The 17,411-nt window shown below is 44.5% G+C and overlaps 1 protein-coding gene across 2 annotated transcripts in view; it reads left to right on the forward strand.

Annotated features, from left to right (window-relative positions):
* HNRNPUL1 (heterogeneous nuclear ribonucleoprotein U like 1) overlaps positions 1 to 17,411 on the forward strand; it is a 38,161-nt gene that overhangs the window by 12,728 nt on the left and 8,022 nt on the right. For both annotated transcript variants that reach the window (XM_028142632.2, XM_054711125.1), the window contains exons 6-10: positions 1,283 to 1,382; positions 3,077 to 3,189; positions 7,939 to 8,205; positions 9,557 to 9,679; positions 9,783 to 9,911. In XM_028142632.2, coding sequence (XP_027998433.1) covers positions 1,283 to 1,382; positions 3,077 to 3,189; positions 7,939 to 8,205; positions 9,557 to 9,679; positions 9,783 to 9,911 — 732 coding nt within the window. The remainder of the gene's footprint in view (positions 1 to 1,282; positions 1,383 to 3,076; positions 3,190 to 7,938; positions 8,206 to 9,556; positions 9,680 to 9,782; positions 9,912 to 17,411) is intronic.

The raw sequence follows: 17,411 nt of genomic DNA on the forward strand, positions 1-17,411 counted from the left end.
AAGAATCATTGAATTTATTGGTTGCCTCCTACACGCCCCCTACTGGGGATCGAGCACACAACCCAGGCATGTGTCCTGACCAGGAAAGAACCTGTGACCTCCTGGTTATAGGTTAACGCTCAACCACTGAGCCACACCATCCTATCTTTTTTTTTTTAATTGATTTCAGAGAGGAAGAGAGAGAAATATCAATGAGAGAGAATCATTGATCGGCTGCCTCCTGCATCCCCCCTACTGGGGATGGAGCCCACAACCTGGGCATGTGCCCTTGACTAGAATCAAACCTGGGACCCTTCAGTCTGCAGTCTGATGCTCTCTCCACTGAGCCAAACCAGCTAGGGCTTATGGTTGTTTTTTTTAACTGCTGCATCATATTCTCATAATCTGTGGTATGCCGTATTCATTGGATGTGCCATAATGTGACCAGTGCCTTGTGGATTTTTTTTCTGTTTATTTGTTTGTTTCTGGTAATATAAACAGTGCCACACTAAATTGCTGGGTTGTACAGCCTTGTGCATTTGCAATTTTAAATGGAGACTGCCAAATTGTCCTCCAAAGACATTGAACCAATTTACCCTTCTACTCCAAATATTATGAGTACTTGTTTCCCTGCAGCAAGTGTTAGAACTAAAAATAACTGGTTTTTGAGCCCTGACTGGTATGACTCAGTTGGTCAGGCCAGTTCGATTCCTGGTCAGGGCACATGCCCAAGTTTCAGGCTCAATCCCTGATAGGGGGTGTGGCAGAGACAGCCTATCGATGGTTCGTGCTCACATCGATGTTTCTCTTTCTTCCTCTTTAAAAGTCAATAAAGTATTTAAGTAAATAGAAATAACTATTTTGAAAAACCTATCTCTCTGGTCCTGTACTTCCCTGAGCCCTTCAGAGGACCTGGCTTCAGAGCAGCTTAGACGCCTTTTCCCCAACAACAAAAGTCATACCTGTTTTTTTGTTTTGTTTTGTTTTTTATAATATGTTTTATTGATTTCAGAGAGTAAGGGAGGAGAAAGAGAGAGACATCAGTGATGAGAGAGAATCACTGATTGGCTGCCTCCTGCATACCCCCCACTGGAGACTGAGCCTTCAACCCAGGCATATGCCCTGACCAGTAATCAAACCCTGACCTCCAGGTTCATGGTTTGATGCTCAACCACTGAGCTACACTGGCCGGGCAAGTCATCATTGTTTTCAATGCGTTATGTACTTTCTTCCTATATTGCCTCATAAACCACCTGCCTCCAGAGAATGAATCAGTCTGAGCCCTCTTGTTCTCTGTCCCCAGATCAATGAGGAAATCTCCGTGAAGCACCTTCCATCCACAGAGCCTGACCCACATGTTGTCCGTATCGGCTGGTCCCTTGACTCCTGCAGCACGCAGCTAGGTAAGGGGAGGGCAGCCAAGCAGTCCAAAGAAGAGCAATTGCCTCTATCCCTGGATTCTTGTGCTTCCTAAAAATCTCTTCCCAGTGATGAAATCAACAGAACTATCCTGGGGTGGAACAGACATAAGGATTACATATATGCCATTGCCTGTGTGGGCAAACTCTTAAGATCCAACCGGATGGACCACAGTTATATAACAACTTTTCTATGAAAAATGTATCCATCTTTTACGAGAGGGTTCAAAGTTCTCTTTAAAAAAGATCAGTTTTCTCCTGTCCTCAAACCTTGTTGGAAATAAAAATAAGTTTCTCAAGCCCCGTGAAGTTCTGTCTAGGGTTTTCTGTCCAGAGCCTAACTCAGAGTAAAAGAGGAAACAAAGAACAGTGGAACCCTGCAGGGCTGGTTGGCAGAGGCAGGGGCTACCCTGTGAGAGGGTTTGAATTTTCCTAGGATCCCAGGCCTTGGACTGTCTGCCCCCAAGTAACTGATTTCAGTAACCAATGCTGAGACCTTCTGCCTTGGTCATAATCATCTGATTACAAAAATAATATATGCTCCTTGTGAAAATTTAGGCCATACAAATAGTGGAAAAATAAAAAACCTCCTAAACCTAAGAGATATAATTGTTCTGACTGTTCACTTAAGACTGATTCTTGAAAGTGAAAATGTTAGGTCAAAAGGAGTGTACAGTTTTTGTTCTGATATATATTAATGTTTTTTGCATGTCATCTCATTTTATTTTTGTCTAAGTTTTAATGTGTAAGTGGTGGGTTGTTGATACAGATGAAGATTCAAAGCTCAGAATGGTCAAGCAGCTGGTTCATAGAATAACTGAGCTTGTTGGCTCCTGCTTTTCTGGCAGGATGCTCCTTGGGTTCCTGGCCAAGGATCTCTGTATAATCCAGGTGTCATCCAGGGCTCTTGGGATCTCAGTCAGAATGCTTTAGCCTCCAGTTCTGTAGCCTAAGGAAATCCAGTGTCTTTCCAAGGAGTTAGACTTCATGGTTTCCAGAAGCAAAACCCAGCCTCTTGGCTTTTTGCTGCCCAAATCCCCTGGCACAAAAAATTGATGCCATTAGTAGATTTACTGGATATTGAGTGTCACAGGGAGGGTAGCATCTCAGTACACGGCCTTCCTCTATCCCAGCTCCTTTCTTCCCCTCCCTTTCTTTCCAGATTCTCCCTTTCTGTGCAGAACAATTCAGTTCTGCTCCTGTTCGCAGACTTTAAACCCATCAAGCCCTCAGGAGTTCTGCATATGCAATGAAGGGCTTCCTATCAATGGAATCTTCCTCACCTTCCCTCTCCCCACTCCCCCCCAAAAAGCATCTGATGAGTAAACTAGTAAAGAAAGTTGTTTGTTTGTTTTTTCTTAAAAGTGTGTGACAGCGCTGCTGGCATGGCTCAGTGGTTCTAGGAGGTCACGGTTCCATTCTAGGTCAGGGTACATTGCCCGGCTTGCAGGCTCGATCCCTGGTGTGCAGGAGGCAGCCGATCAGGATTCTCTCTCATCATTGATGTTTCTCTCTCTCTCTCTCTCTCTCTCTCTCTCTCTCTCTCTCTCTCTCTTCCCTTCCCCCCTTATTCTCTGAAATCAATAAAAATATTTTTTCTTTTTTAAAGTGTGTGACAACCATAAAGGCTGTTGTGACCATCGCAGGTTTAACCTGCCTTTGCCTATTTCTTTCATCAGGCGAAGAGCCTTTCTCCTATGGCTATGGAGGCACTGGGAAGAAGTCCACCAATAGCCGATTTGAAAACTACGGAGACAAGTTTGCAGAGAATGATGTGATTGGCTGCTTTGCGGTGAGTGCCGGCAGCCTGTGGGAGTTGGCAGAACCAAATGTTGGTCCTATTAGGTGGACCTGCAGACTTTTTTTTCCCCCCCAGAATACCTCTGTCCATTGTCTGCACCATGTCCAGCCACTCTCGCCGTACCTCTTTGTCTCTCTTTGACAAACTGGAATGTTTGCTGTCATTTTGTGCATAAATCTACCATTCTACCTGCCTGATCTTTTGTGCAAACCTATAAGATGGCACCTTGAAGAGGTTTGAGTTGTTGATTTGCACACCCTTCCTCCATTCCTAGATACCAGTGACGTTTTCTAAACCCAGGAATTTCTTGCTTTTCTTTGCTGCCAAATAGCCTGTCTGCTCTCAAAGATAGTGGTGTTGGCAATTGCCCACTTTGGCATCATCTCATCCCTAAACTTCTCTCTTCTTTCACCTCACATTGGTTGAGGCAGGCTTCCTACAGTGCACTGCCTCATAGGAGAACAGGAGTGGATATAAAACAGAACAAGGTAGAGGGTGCCTGAGCTGCTGCCAAACTTCAGTCTCCAAGAGCAGTGACCCACACAGTGCTGTAGACTCTGGCTGTCGGCTCTGGGACCAGACTCCCTAACCCCAGTCCCTGCTCTTCCACTCACAGCCATCGGCAACTTACCCTCCCTGTATTTCACTCTACTATAAATGAGAATCTTTGCACCTACCTCAGAATTTCATGTGGGATCATTAAATTAATATTTCAGAAGCACTGACAATAATGCCTGGCACACGGTGTGTTCTCAGTAAATCCTACTTAGTACTGTTATCTTTAGGATTTATAGATATTTGTAAAATGTGCCACGAGAACCTGACAAGGGGTGGCTGCCCAGGTGGATGCTTCCTCTTAGTCTTGTTTTCTCCCTCCCTCAGATTTGTACACATGTACTCCTTTTTTTGTTGTTTTTCTTTTTTTTTTTCCTCCTCTTACTTTGAAATAATTTTAAACGTAAAGAAAAGCCCTAAGAACTCTCATAGTCTTGTCCCAATTCTAACAGTTGCTTTACCATTTTCTCAAATATATGATTTTGTCTGACCTATTTGAGAATGTGTTGCCTATATCATGTCTTTATTTCTAGATACTTCAGCATGCATTTAACCACAGTAGTTATTAAATTTAACATTGATGTAATGCTATTATCTACTCCTCAGTTCACATTTAAATTTTGTCAGTTTCTTGACAATATTCTTTGGAACAATTTTGTTTCTGGTTCAGGATCTAATCCAGGATCACTTACTGCATTCTCATGTCACGTCTTTTTAGTCTGAAACAGTTTCTCAGTCTTCCTTTATCTTTTATAACCTCGTTGTATTTTTAATAAAAAACATGTTTTCTTAAACAAAAATTAGCCATGTTTATACTGTATTCTAAACATGGAATTTTTTTCCTTTTAACAGTAAATCTTGGCTATTTCTCCCTGTCTACACAGATAATATAGATGTAACTGAGTTAAAGACATTTTTGAATAGTTAATTCACATGGTTTGCTAAAACACCAAGAAATAGAAAAAGGTACACAATGTAAAGTCTTCTTCAGATCTTCATCTAAAGCAGCTTAGCTTATACATGTTCTACATCTTTTTTTTTTTCTTAAATGTATATCCTAGAGATCTTTTTATATCACTTCCTAGAGGACTTCTTTGTTCTTTGTATAATCTGTAGTCATTATGTAGATCAGTCCTCTATTATTGGACATTAGATTAGTTTCTTGCCTAGTCTGTATAGTATTCTGATGCAAGTGTCAGTTCTCTTGGTGGATCTGAAAGTTATTTGCTGGAGTGGTTGATGCTGCAGTGACAGCTTATCTTTTTCCCACTTACCACAGTATTTTCAGATCTTTTTGTATCCCCACACATTGTCTCCTGTGTGGCCCACTTCCCCATTGGAGCACTTTTAGCAGTGCTGGAGTGAGCAGTTTGCATATCTATATGCTTTTATGGGAATATAGTTGTGTTTATTTCTAAAAGCATAACTTCTGGATCAAAGGTATATTTTTAAGTTTTTATATCTACCACCAAGAGTGCACTCCAAAGCGGTTGCAGCAGTTTAACCTGTCAACATCTGTGACAATGTTCCCTAGACTCTGTCCCATCTGAGCGTGAGGTTCTGTCAGTGTGTAGCAATATGGAACTCCAGGCCTTGACTCTTGCTTCAACCACTTGGAACTCCAGGCCTTGACTCTTGCTTCAATCATCTCTACTTCTGTTTTTAAGATTCCATGTGCAATTTCCTCTGTTCAAAGGATGCCATGCATTTTTAAAAGGCTCAGGGTGAGAAGTTGGAGGAGGTGTAAAAATCCGTGACCTGAAGGAACCTGGGGAGGACACTTGTGTCAGATCTCTAGTTCTCAACATTCATAATATAAAAAGGACATAATGGCCTTCCAGGTAGAGAGAACAGTAGAGTCCATTTCAAACAATAGGTGGGGCCTTGGGGATGACAGGAAGGAAATGTGACAGATGAGGCTACAAAAATGGCACACTGAATAATGCCATGCCTAAAGACTTAGGGTCATTTGGACTTGGACTGGTACCAGGACTTTTTTTTTTTTATTATTATTTTTTACAAACACACACAATTTTATTTAACAGAGACCCCCAAATGCAAAATTTGGCAAGGGCTAGACAGTTAATAGCTAGCAGAGACAAGACTTAAGTACATGTTTGTTTAAGAGTCAGACTTGACAAAGAACACATGGGTTTGAATCCCAAGTCCACCAATAACTCATGTGACCTTGATATAATCACTACCTCTAGCCTCAGTTTCCTCATCTGTATAATAGGAACAGTAATACTGCCTCTATTATAGGCAATGCATATGTACATAGCATAGTGTCTGACACATAGCAACCACTCATTAGCTCCTACTCTTTTTATACTACCCCATTTTCCTTAAAATGAAAATTAGTAAAATTGATCTTTTGACCTAATTCTGTCACTAACAACTAAAGTTGTGGAGCTAATTCTTCCCCAACGTGGTTCGCAGGTTGTTATAAAGAATTAATTGAGATTAAGAAGGCAAAAATGCTCTGTGCCCAAATGTGAGTTGTTTCATATATGTATTAAAAATTGTGGCACTAGGACTTTTAGCAAGAGTAACGGGACTACACTTACCTCTTGAACAGAAGGCCCTGTTATTAGTAGGTTTGTCATGTGGTTTATGTGTAATATAAGTTCCTGTAATAAAGCTGGTGGCCATAAGGAAGGTTAATCCCAATGATGTTTATTTTCATGTTAGAACAAAGGTGACCTGGGCCATTTATGCTCAGGTGAGAAGACATGGCAGGGACCATCTACAGGGATTGGTGCAGGATTTAGTCTGGCAAATGTTTACGTGTCTGCCTTGCATGGTCTTGAGCTGTGTAGGCACTTTGAGGTGACAGATAGGAAGGACTGTATAGAGCTGTGCCCTGTGAGCATGGAGGAGGGTGGTGAGAAAACTCCTTGGGAGAAAGGGCTTTCACTTCGTTAAAGGGCAGGTCGCGAGAAAAGAATACCACATCTTGTACTTTAAATCAGGAACCTGAACTTTGCTTTACTCTGCTGTCTAATTCCAGGTTTTGAGCTTAATTGTAAACCTCTATCCTGTACCCAAAGTGATCTTTCTGAAACAGTTTTGAAAACCAGGCCACTTCTATATTTGAAACAGGTCAGGGGCTCTGCTCTGCCATCAGCATGAAGCTCTAACTCCTAAGGTGACAGAGAGACCCTCACATGCCAAGGGCAGGAGCCATGTCTCCTTCTCACACTCCAGCCCAGCATAGTGCCTAGCATCTTGGAGTGAGAACCCCTATTCATTATGTGCTCACTATGGAATAAACACACTAACCCACTTATTCCTCAGAACAACCCTGTGCACTATAGTATCTTACCATGGCCTTCCCGTTTTGATAGTAAATGGTAGAACTGAAATAGCCTGCCTTCTAAAACAGGATCTTAACCACTAAACTTCAGCTGCTCGATAGGGACTCAATGAATAGTTACTGAATATATTTGGTCACTGTCTGGCTCTCCAGCTATACTGATATCACTTCCCCCTCATCCTTTGTGCTTCAGCCAGTCTGATCCTATGTTCTCTTACTGCCATATTTGTACACAAACAACACTTCTCTTTATGGCTCTCTGCTCCTTCCTCAAACTTGGCTCATTTCATTTTGTTTAGGACTTGGTTTACAGGTCCCTACCTTTCAGAGAATCTTGCTCCTCTGTAGGCACTCTTACTCAATTAAGGTAGTGTCCTTATCTGGTTCCCCATTAGGCCCTGACCTTTGTTAGGCCCAGATCACCATAGACATACACACCAGGAAGAGCAGGAACTTGGAGAACATGTGTCAGACCAACAGTGAATTCATTTGTAGAGCTGGACTTGACTGCCGTGGCTTTCTTTCCATCTGTTTTCTTTACAGCCTGCTCTTGAGTTGAGGATGGACAGGATTGCCTATTCTTTCATCTTCGTCTCAGGCTAGGCACAAGGCTTAAATAATTGGGCCTTCCCAAGATTATATGCTTCATAGCCACCAGACTTTGGGTCTTAAAAAGAGGGTTTGGGGGCACATTCTCTGAGCGGTTCCCTGGTGCTGCCCATTGTATCTGTATGTTGAGAGGTGGGGTTACAGCTAAATCAGGGAAGCTGGCTGTATTCTCTCTGCATCTGCTCTCTCCAACTTGTTGTTCCCAGTGCCTTCAGCTGAGCATTGGCTTAAGGTTCTCTTCCTTTGGCTTTTTCTTCTAGGACTTTGAATGTGGAAATGACGTGGAACTCTCCTTCACCAAGAATGGGAAGTGGATGGGCATTGCTTTCCGAATTCAGAAGGAAGCTTTGGGGGGCCAGGCCCTCTATCCTCATGTCCTGGTGAAGAATTGTGCTGTGGAGTTCAACTTTGGGCAGAGGGCAGAGCCCTACTGTTCTGTCCTTCCTGGCTTTACCTTCATCCAGCACCTTCCCCTGAGTGAGCGGATCCGGGGCACTGTCGGACCAAAGACCAAGGCAGAGTGTGAGGTGAGTGGGCCTGGAAGACTAAATTAATGGCTGTCTCTTCTGGGCCACCTTACTGCTAAGGCAGAGGGGAAACATGGCAGCTGGGTGTGGTGAAAGCAAACCACCTCCCTGCATGCATAATCTTCCTCCTAACTCCTTAGGCTGGACCAAGTTTAAAGCTGCTGTGAGAGTGACATGAGGGCTGTGGGTATGGTTTAGGCCAAAGAGAGAGGGGAAATGTTGATAAGAGACTTAAATCTTGGAAAGGTTCCAGAGGGAAATTGCCACATTGCTCCTTGGGTGAGGTCAGAATCTTAGAACAGGAGAAGAGGATATGAAGCACGTACTGGTGAGTGTGTTCTTCAAGGAGGTTGTGCAGCTTCTCACATTCACTCGAAGCTGTCTAAGACCAAAAATGACAACTGGCCTTGGGGATGATTTGGCTGCAGAAGCTGTACTGGTGATCTTTGTTCTCAAACTTTTTTTCTGATACATAAGTGACTTTATGTTTATTCTAGAAAATTAAAGTTTCTCATTCCACCAGTCATAAATAAGTTTACTTCCAAAGTTTTAGATTTTGTGTGTGTGTGTGTGTGTGTGTGTGTATTATTGATTTTTTACAGAGAGGAAGGGAGAGATATAGAGAGTTAGAAACATCAATGAGAGAGAAACATCTATCAGCTGCCTCCTGCATACCCCGTACTGGGGATGTGCCTGCAACCAAGGTACATGCCCATGACCAGAATTGAACCTGGGACCCTTCAGTCTGCAGGCCGACTCTGATCCAAACTGGTTAGGGCCAAAGTTTTAAATTCTATCCTGTTCTTTTTGCCATGCTAAGTGCTTGTTTCATACACCGACACATTTATAATTGAGATCTTATGGTATAAGCATTTTGATATTCGACCCTTTTCACTTATTATTATTTTGTAATACCTATGTTTACCATTTCCCTCTTATTGGGCATTAGGTTGCGACTAGTTTCTGCAAATTTTAAATGCACTGATTAGATATGATGTTTGTCCTTGTACATACCTTTTGTCCCCATCTCAAACTCCAGGAAGGTTGTACCACTTTCTGTGCCCACTCTGTGTACCATTCCCAGTGCACGGCCTTCCCTGTCAGAGGCCACTGAATTCTGCTAAACAAAAATTTAAATGCTCATAATAGCTCTTGGTTTTGTATTCGTCCCATACCAGGCCTAAGATGATTTGATGAGCCTCATCTCTTTGAATCCCAACAACACTGAGGTAGAAGCTATTGCTTTCATTTCTTAGAGATGACCATGAAATTTAGAGTCACCCTCATGGTCTCCAGCGAATCAGGGTGGTACCTGCTGCTGCTTCAGTGCCTCTCCATCATGTTCTTACAGATTCTGATGATGGTGGGCCTTCCCGCTGCTGGTAAGACCACATGGGCCATCAAACATGCAGCCTCCAACCCCTCCAAGAAGTACAACATACTGGGTACCAATGCCATCATGGATAAGATGCGGGTAAGGGCAGCCCCTGGTCTCTCCTTAGCCACCTCCCTCATCCTACCCCCCTGTGCTGTCCTACAACCAGGACCATACACCCCTCACCACCCCCTACCCACAGGTGATGGGCCTACGTCGGCAGCGGAACTATGCCGGCCGCTGGGACGTCCTGATCCAGCAGGCCACCCAGTGCCTCAACCGCCTCATCCAGATTGCTGCCCGCAAGAAACGCAACTATATCCTAGACCAGGTACTTACTGGTGACCATCATGCTCCTAGAGAGGGAAGAAGCCTATTGGGTGCCTGGATATTACCCTCTTGTCCTTTTATTTTTCACCATAATGCTCATGGACTGCAGTGCTAGTAAGGGGGTCAGCCATACATGGCAGCACAGTCCCTGGCTCTTAGTACAGCTCTCTGAGCCCTGAATGTGGGTGGGGTATGGGGCCATGATCCAGACCTCACTCATGTTCTTAGCAGTCCAAGAGAACATTATCAGGTAAGAGCCATTGAGTGAAATGGAAAGAGCGTGGGTTTCTGAGCGGGATAGACCTGCCCTTAAATCCCAACTCTTCTACTAGCTGAGTGTCTGCAGACAGCTGGCTTCATATTTCAAATCTCAAATCTGGTCTATAAAATGGAGATTATAATGGTGCCCACATCCCTAACACAGGGCCTGGCACATAGTAACTGGAAATTACTATTAATTACTCTACAGAATAGGTATGTCCCAGTTTCTCTTAGCATGCTTTATGACTATCAGGTATATATCTAAATCACGTATTTTGTACCTGTGTTTAAGATCAGGGTTCTTCATATCGGGTGATCTGGGAACTTTTTTTTTTTTTTAATAAGTCTTTATTGTTCAGATTATTATAGTTGTTCCTCTTTTTTCTCCCCATAGCTCCCCTCCAACCGGTTCCCACCCCACCCCACCCCATGCCCTTACCACCACCACCACCCCCCGCCATTGTCCTCGTGCATAGGTGTTCGATTTTTGTCCAGTCTCTTCCTGTACCCTCCACACCCACTTCCCCTCGAGAATTGTCAGTCCACTCCCTTTCTATGCCCCTGATTCTATTATATTCACCAGTTTATTCTGTTCGTCAGATTTTTTATTCACTCGATTTTTTGATTCACTTGTTGATATGTATTTGTTGTCACTTTGTTGTTCATAATTTTTATTTTTACCTTTTTCTTCCTCTTCTTAAAGAATACCCTTCAGCATTTCATATAATACTGGTTTGGCGGTGATGAACTCCTTTAGCTTGTTCTTATCTGTGAAGCTCTTTATCTGACCTTCAATTCTAAATGATATTTGCTGAGTAGAGTAATCTTGGTTGTAGGTTCTTGCTATTCATCACTTTGAATATTTCTTGCCACTAATTTCTGGCCTGCATAGTTTCTGTTGAGAAATCAGCTGACAGTCATATGGGTACTCCCTTGTAGGTAACTGTTTTTCTTTTGCTGCTTTTAAGATTCTCTCTTTGTCTTTTGCCCTTGGCATTTTAATTATGATGTGTCTTGGTGTGGTCCTCTTTGGACTCCTTTTGTTTGGGGTTCTCTGTGCTTCCTGAACTTGTAAGTCTATTCTTTCACCAGGTAGGGGAAGTTTTTTTGTCATTATTTCTTCAAATGGGTTTTCAGTATCTTGCTCCCTCTCTTCTTTTGGGACCCCCGTAATTCAGATGTTGGTACGCTTGAAGTTGTCCCAGAGGCTCCTTACACTATCTTCATAGTTTTGGATTCTTTTTGCTTTTTGCTTTTCCGGTTGGGTGTTTTTTGCTTCTTCGTATTTCAAATCTCTGACTTGATACTTGGGATTCTCTCGTCTGCTGTTGGATCTCTGTATGTTATTCTTTATTTCAGTCAGTCTGTGCTTAATTTCTAGTTGGTCCTTTTTCATATCCTCGAGGGTCTCACTAAATTTCTCAGAGGTTTCTAGAAGATTCTTGAGTAACGTTACAACCGTGTTTTTGAACTCTATATCCAGTAGTTTTCTTTCCTCCATTTCTTTCATTTGTGACCTGTTTCTTTGTCTCCGCATTTTGGCTGCTTCCCTCTGTTGATAGAGTGGGTTTGTGTGCTAGTTGTCCTATAGGACCCAGTGGCTCAGCCTCCCCAGTCACCTGAGGTAGACGCTCTTGGTGCACCCCTTTGTGGGCTGTGTGCACAGTCTTGTTGTAGTTAAGCCTTGATTGTTGTTGGTATCACTGGGCAGAATTGACCTCCAGACCAATTGGCTGTGAGGACCAGTTGTATCTACAGTGGGAGGACTGCTGTGCTGGAAACAGCCTTATGGGGCAGGACTAGCTTCAGTGGGGCTTTGGTCCTCACTGAGTCTGCCCCCTGAGTGTGTCTCTTATGGATCTGAAGAGTTGTAATCTGGTGTGGTCTCACTTTGACCACTGGGTGTACTGGCTCTTGGATCTCCAAGGAGGTGCAAAGTCAACCACTGCCTGAGGCCACCCAGCAGGAGCTACAGAGAGATCTGCAGATTCCTCCTCTTAGTTTGGGGCTTTGGGGTGCCCAGATGAGGCGCAGCTGTGAAGCAATGCAAGCTGCTGACGAGCCTTAGGGTACACTGGCTCTTGGATCTCCAAGGAGGTGCAAAGTCAACCACTGCCTGAGGCAACCCAGCAGGAACTACAGAGAGATCTGCAGATTCCTCCTCTTAGTTTGGGGTTTGGAGGTCCCCAGATGAGGCGCAGCTGTGAAGCAGTGCAGGCTGCTGACAAGCCTTAGGCCTTCTTTTGGAAGCTCTGGGGTTCTGTGACCCAGCTGCAGTTTGTTAGGTTAGGTTGCAAAAGGCCAGGCCATTCATATGCAAACGCCTCTGCGCACAGCTTGGGTGGGGTTGTAGATTGGGTGGAGCGTGGTCTCAGGGAATCACAGGACAGTGCAATCAGCACAAACAGCAATGGTTGCCCATTGGCCCTGCCCCGCTAGGTCCCTGGGTCTCTGTGTCCCGCGGCCTGTGCAGGAAGAATGAACTCTGCGACCACCTCTGAGAGAAAGCCGCCCTCGCATTCCTGTCCCAATGCCGGACAGTCCAGTTTCTCCCCATATGAGTCTGGGTCCCCAGAGTCTCGCCGGGAACTGGAGTTCAGAGCAGTTGGGAGTTTGTATCTCCCTCCCAATTGAAAAAGACCACAGCATACCCAGTTGCCAGCACGTTTCCACGCGTGCGCCTCTGTACCTTCCCTCTTCTGCTCCTCTGCACCTCCTACCAGTCTAGATGCGCTTTTCTCTTTCCTTCTTGTTGTAGAACTTCCACTCAGCCAGTTTTCCCGTGGATGATACCCATTTTTCTTTAAGTTGTAGTTTTGATGTAGTTGTATGAGACAGCAATTTCAGGTGTTTACCTATGCTGCCATCTTGGTTCCTCCCGGAACCTTTGAAATTAAACACAATTTTGTATGCAGGTGCAAGCATGTTATTTTAAAAAACAAAAAAGTTAGACAGTTTCGATTTAGAATGGGAAGATCGACCATGGCTTTCAACATTCCCAAAAGTATAATTGACCCAAACATAGTTAAGGATCCCTGTCTCAGGGTAATGAGTTTCTCATGTTTACCACCTCTGAGACATCATTCTGGACATGTGTCCTGAGGGTACCAAATCCTGTATTTGGGGATCTGTGAACAAGCCTCTTTTTCCTTAAGCCTTGCATTCATGCTTTCTTAAAAACCTGTAAATGTGCAAATACGTAAGATGAGTAGCACCCTTGCCCTGGCCACCTTGCTGGTGTGCCTTCCCTGTGTGCCAGTACTTGGTTACGGGGTTCAAGGCCTCCTGGTGAGGGTGGAGTTGGAAACTCCAGGGGACCAAGTTGCCCATGCTTGGGAGTTGGCATCTTATGCGAAACAACTGAGCAGGAGCTTGGGATCACGAACATGTGGAGATGTGGGAGAGGGGTATGTGCACTCAAGAGTGTGGAAGCTCTGCGCCACTTCTCACATAACTTTGCCTTATACATCTCTTCCATCTGGTTGGTCCTGAACACATCCTTTCATAATAAACTAGTAATCTGTTTACAGTTGAAGAAATGATGCCTTATATCCAACATTTGAAAGGAGCACATAGTAAGAACTTTGTTCTTAAAGACAAAAAGTAAAAAGGCTATTGGCTGGTGATAGTTCTTGATAGGCAAATTAATTTACAGTTTTTTAAATCCTCATTCAGGGATATATTTGTTGATTTTATTTTATTTTTCCATCTTTATTGTTGAACTTATTACATATGTTTGTTGATTTGATAGAGAGAAGAAGGGAGAGAGAGAAACATTGATGTGAGAGAAACATGGATGGGTTGCCTCCCACACACGCTTTGACCAGGGATCAAACCCATAGCCTAGGTATGTGCCCTGACTGGAAATCAATCCCACAACCTTTTGGTGTACAGGACAATAGCTCCAACCAACTGAGCTACAACAGCCAGGGCTAGACAAATTAATTTAAATGGTCTTGCCAGACAGGTGTTGGGAGTGGACATCTGCTGTGTGCTGATGGAACAGCCAAGCTAAGAAAACTGAAAGTTGACCAAGGCTGGGCCATACCCTGCCCTCATCTGATGGTGGACATGTGAGATTTGCTCTGGGTTCTGCAGCCATTGGATTGGTCCTTAAAGACTCTCACATTTGTGAAGAAGACAGTACATGATCCCCTAATACTAAATTTTGATGCAAACAGCTAATTGGGCTAATGTTTCAAATATTTATTTCTGGGGACTGGAAGGGACTGTTGAGCACAGGATAATCCAAAAGCCAACCAGGGCTACTGCCCCAGCTCAGCCCCATCAGTAATACATATTGCCAGCCTTTTCTTTCTTCGAAGACTTCGTTTTTTTAACCCTGGTCTTGCTTTGTCTCATTGTTGTCAGGGCATTTAGAAGCTTCTGAGAAGGCCTCTGCGGGGCAGAGTTGAGGGCTGCAGGCTAGGGAGCTCCAAAACTGCCCGTCCAGCTCCTCTGAGAAAGCTAACTCCTGTCCTTTGGCTGACATTGCTGGAGATTGAGGGTGGCCCAGGGTCAGGGAACACAGCCCCAGCAGACCTGAGAGTCAGCAGCTTCAAGCAGGGTGGGACTGGAAGAAGTGGGAACTAGGCAGAGGGAGCTCACACAGCTGGGAAAAGCTGATCCAGCTGTTGTGCTGGTCTCTCTTAGCAACAGACACCAGCAGCCCCCCAGTGACCACGACAGTCCTGGGCCAACCTAGGGTCTCTGACCTCACTGTGTTTGCTGTGGCAACAGTCGCCGGCAGCTAACTCCCTTTTTTCCAGGAAAGGCAAGTATTTGTATTTCTGCTGGTGTGGTTTAGACACTCTTCCCTTCCCCAAGCCAAGAGGTATGGCAAGGGAGGTGCCATCTAATAAATGGTCACCAAGAGGGTTCTCTGTACCTCAGTTCTAGAGTGTCTGACGAAGCATTGCTCAGAGTCTAGCCACTTCTCAGAACAGAGGCCAGCTCTTTAGGAGTCCAGTCTGCTTCGCCCCCACTCATCCCATCCCATGAAACTAGCCCTCTTGGCAGTATTGCTTCTCTGCTCTGTCTCTGCATTAGGACATTGACACAGCAGATCTGCCCCATAGAATCCCTCCAGGAGGTGTTATCTCTGTCGTTGGGGTTCAAAGGAGTCAAAATAGGATCACTTATGGGCAGATAAACCCTGGAGTGGGTTGTCCATAGAATGGTCTGGGGCACATTCTTTCTGGCACTCATCCACTCTGGCTTTTGTGCCAAGAGAAAACCTCATTATTTAGCTGGAGAAAGCCAAATTCCATCTTCCTATGACCAGATGCCACCTTCTCTGTTTTTTAGGCATGGAGTCCAGGAACAGCATTGGGGAGAGGGACTTGACTGTTCCCCTCTAACCTGATGTGCTTTTTAACCATTTAGGCCAGTGCTGAGGGCCCCAATCACAGCATTTGTGTGCCCACCACACACATTCTCTCCCTCCCCTTAATGAAAGTGGGGACACTTTCCCTGGGGAGTAGGGAAGAACATCTTTGCCTGGTATGTGTGTTAGGGTCACTTGGATATGGGTATTAGCCTGCTGTATTTGGTCAAACATTTAATTAACTCACCCCTAATGCTTTGGCAGGGCCCGAACAAGTTATTTCTCAGACCTTATATGGCCCCCAGCCAGAAGTTCCCCACCCCTGATTTAGAGAATAGCTCTACTCACAGCACTGGGGTCTCCGGCTGACCCACAACCCAGCTTCCTGTTCTTTTTGTCTCAGAAGAAGGGCTCTTGTGCCTCATCTTTTCCTCAAATGTCACTTTCCTTGGTCCTCTCCTAGGACTGTCAATCCTGTTGGCCATATTTTCAGATCTACCCTGTACGTGTTGACTTATTTCCCTGGCACATACCAGACATTTTCACATCTGCAAATCCTCACCGGAGCCAGGAGAAAGGTGATATAATCCCTGTCTTTTAGATGAAGAAATTTGATTAGGTGATTAGTTAGGCGACTTGTCTGCAGTCTCACAAATAGTAAAGAACATAGCTGGGATTTCAGCCTCAAGCTTCTTCACCAAAATCTGTGTTCTTTCACCCTGGCAGGGTGGCTCATAATGGTTGGAGCATCATCCCGCAAATCAATCCCTGTGTGGGAGGTGCAATCCATCAGTTTTGTCCTCTCACATCAACATTTCTTTTTCCCTTTCCTCTCTCTCTAAAATCAATAAAAGCAGCCCAAGCGTGTCTCAGTGGTTGAGTATCGACCTATGAACCAGGAAGTCATAGTTACATTCCCAGTCAGGGCACATGCCCTGATTGCAGACTCGATCCCCCAGTGTGGGGCATGCAGGAGGCAGCCAATCAATGATTCTCATCATTGATATTTCTGTCTCTCTCTTCCTCTCTGAAATCAGTTTAAAAATATATATTTTTAAAAATAATAAAATCCATAAAAATATATCCTTGGGTGAAGATTTAAAAAGCACACACACCAAAAAAAAAAAAAAACACCCCAAAAACCTGTGTTTTTTCTACCGTCTCAGTTCCTGCCTTCTTTTTTTTTTTTTTTTTTTTTAAATATATTTTATTGATTTTTTACAGAGAGGAAGGGAGAGGGATAGAGAGCTAGAAACATCGATGAGAGAGAAACATCAACCAGCTGCCTCCTGCACACCCCCTACCAGGGATGTGCCCGCAGCCAATGTACATGCCCTTGACCGGAATCAAACCTGGGACCTTTCAGTCCGCAGACCGACACTCTATCCATTGAGCCAAACCGGTTTTGGCAGTTCCTGCCTTCTGATGTTGACCTTCCCTTGGTCTGGGTTGCTTCAAGTGAACCTTACAATAAGAATATCCACAGCATCCCACCCAGTGATGGCCATATCAGCAGTGGCTATTATTTGTTGAGTGTTGGCTGTGAGCCAGGCCCTGGACTAACCAAGAGCTTTTACTTACTTGAACTCCTTCAGTCTTAATAGTGAGCAAATGACAGACATTCCTACTGTTATCCCCATCTACGACTTAAGACTCAGTAAATACACAATAAGTTGACTTTACAGACGAGGAGACTGAAGCTTTTGAGTGGAAGTCACTCACTCAGGGCCACACAGGTGTTATGTGGCCAAGTCAGGTTACAGCTGGGGTGTTCCAGGCTGTCCCTCTGAGAGGCCTGCTTTGGTCAGGGTGCTTCCCACTCTGGAGGCCTCCTCGTAGCCCCCACTCAAGGAGTCCTCATGCCAAGTCAGTGCTTTGTGGTCCTCTTCCTGCTCGGTCCTCACCAGCCCGGGG

This window comes from Eptesicus fuscus, chromosome 21, assembly GCF_027574615.1.
Source record: "Eptesicus fuscus isolate TK198812 chromosome 21, DD_ASM_mEF_20220401, whole genome shotgun sequence".
Lineage (NCBI taxonomy): Eukaryota > Metazoa > Chordata > Mammalia > Chiroptera > Vespertilionidae > Eptesicus > Eptesicus fuscus.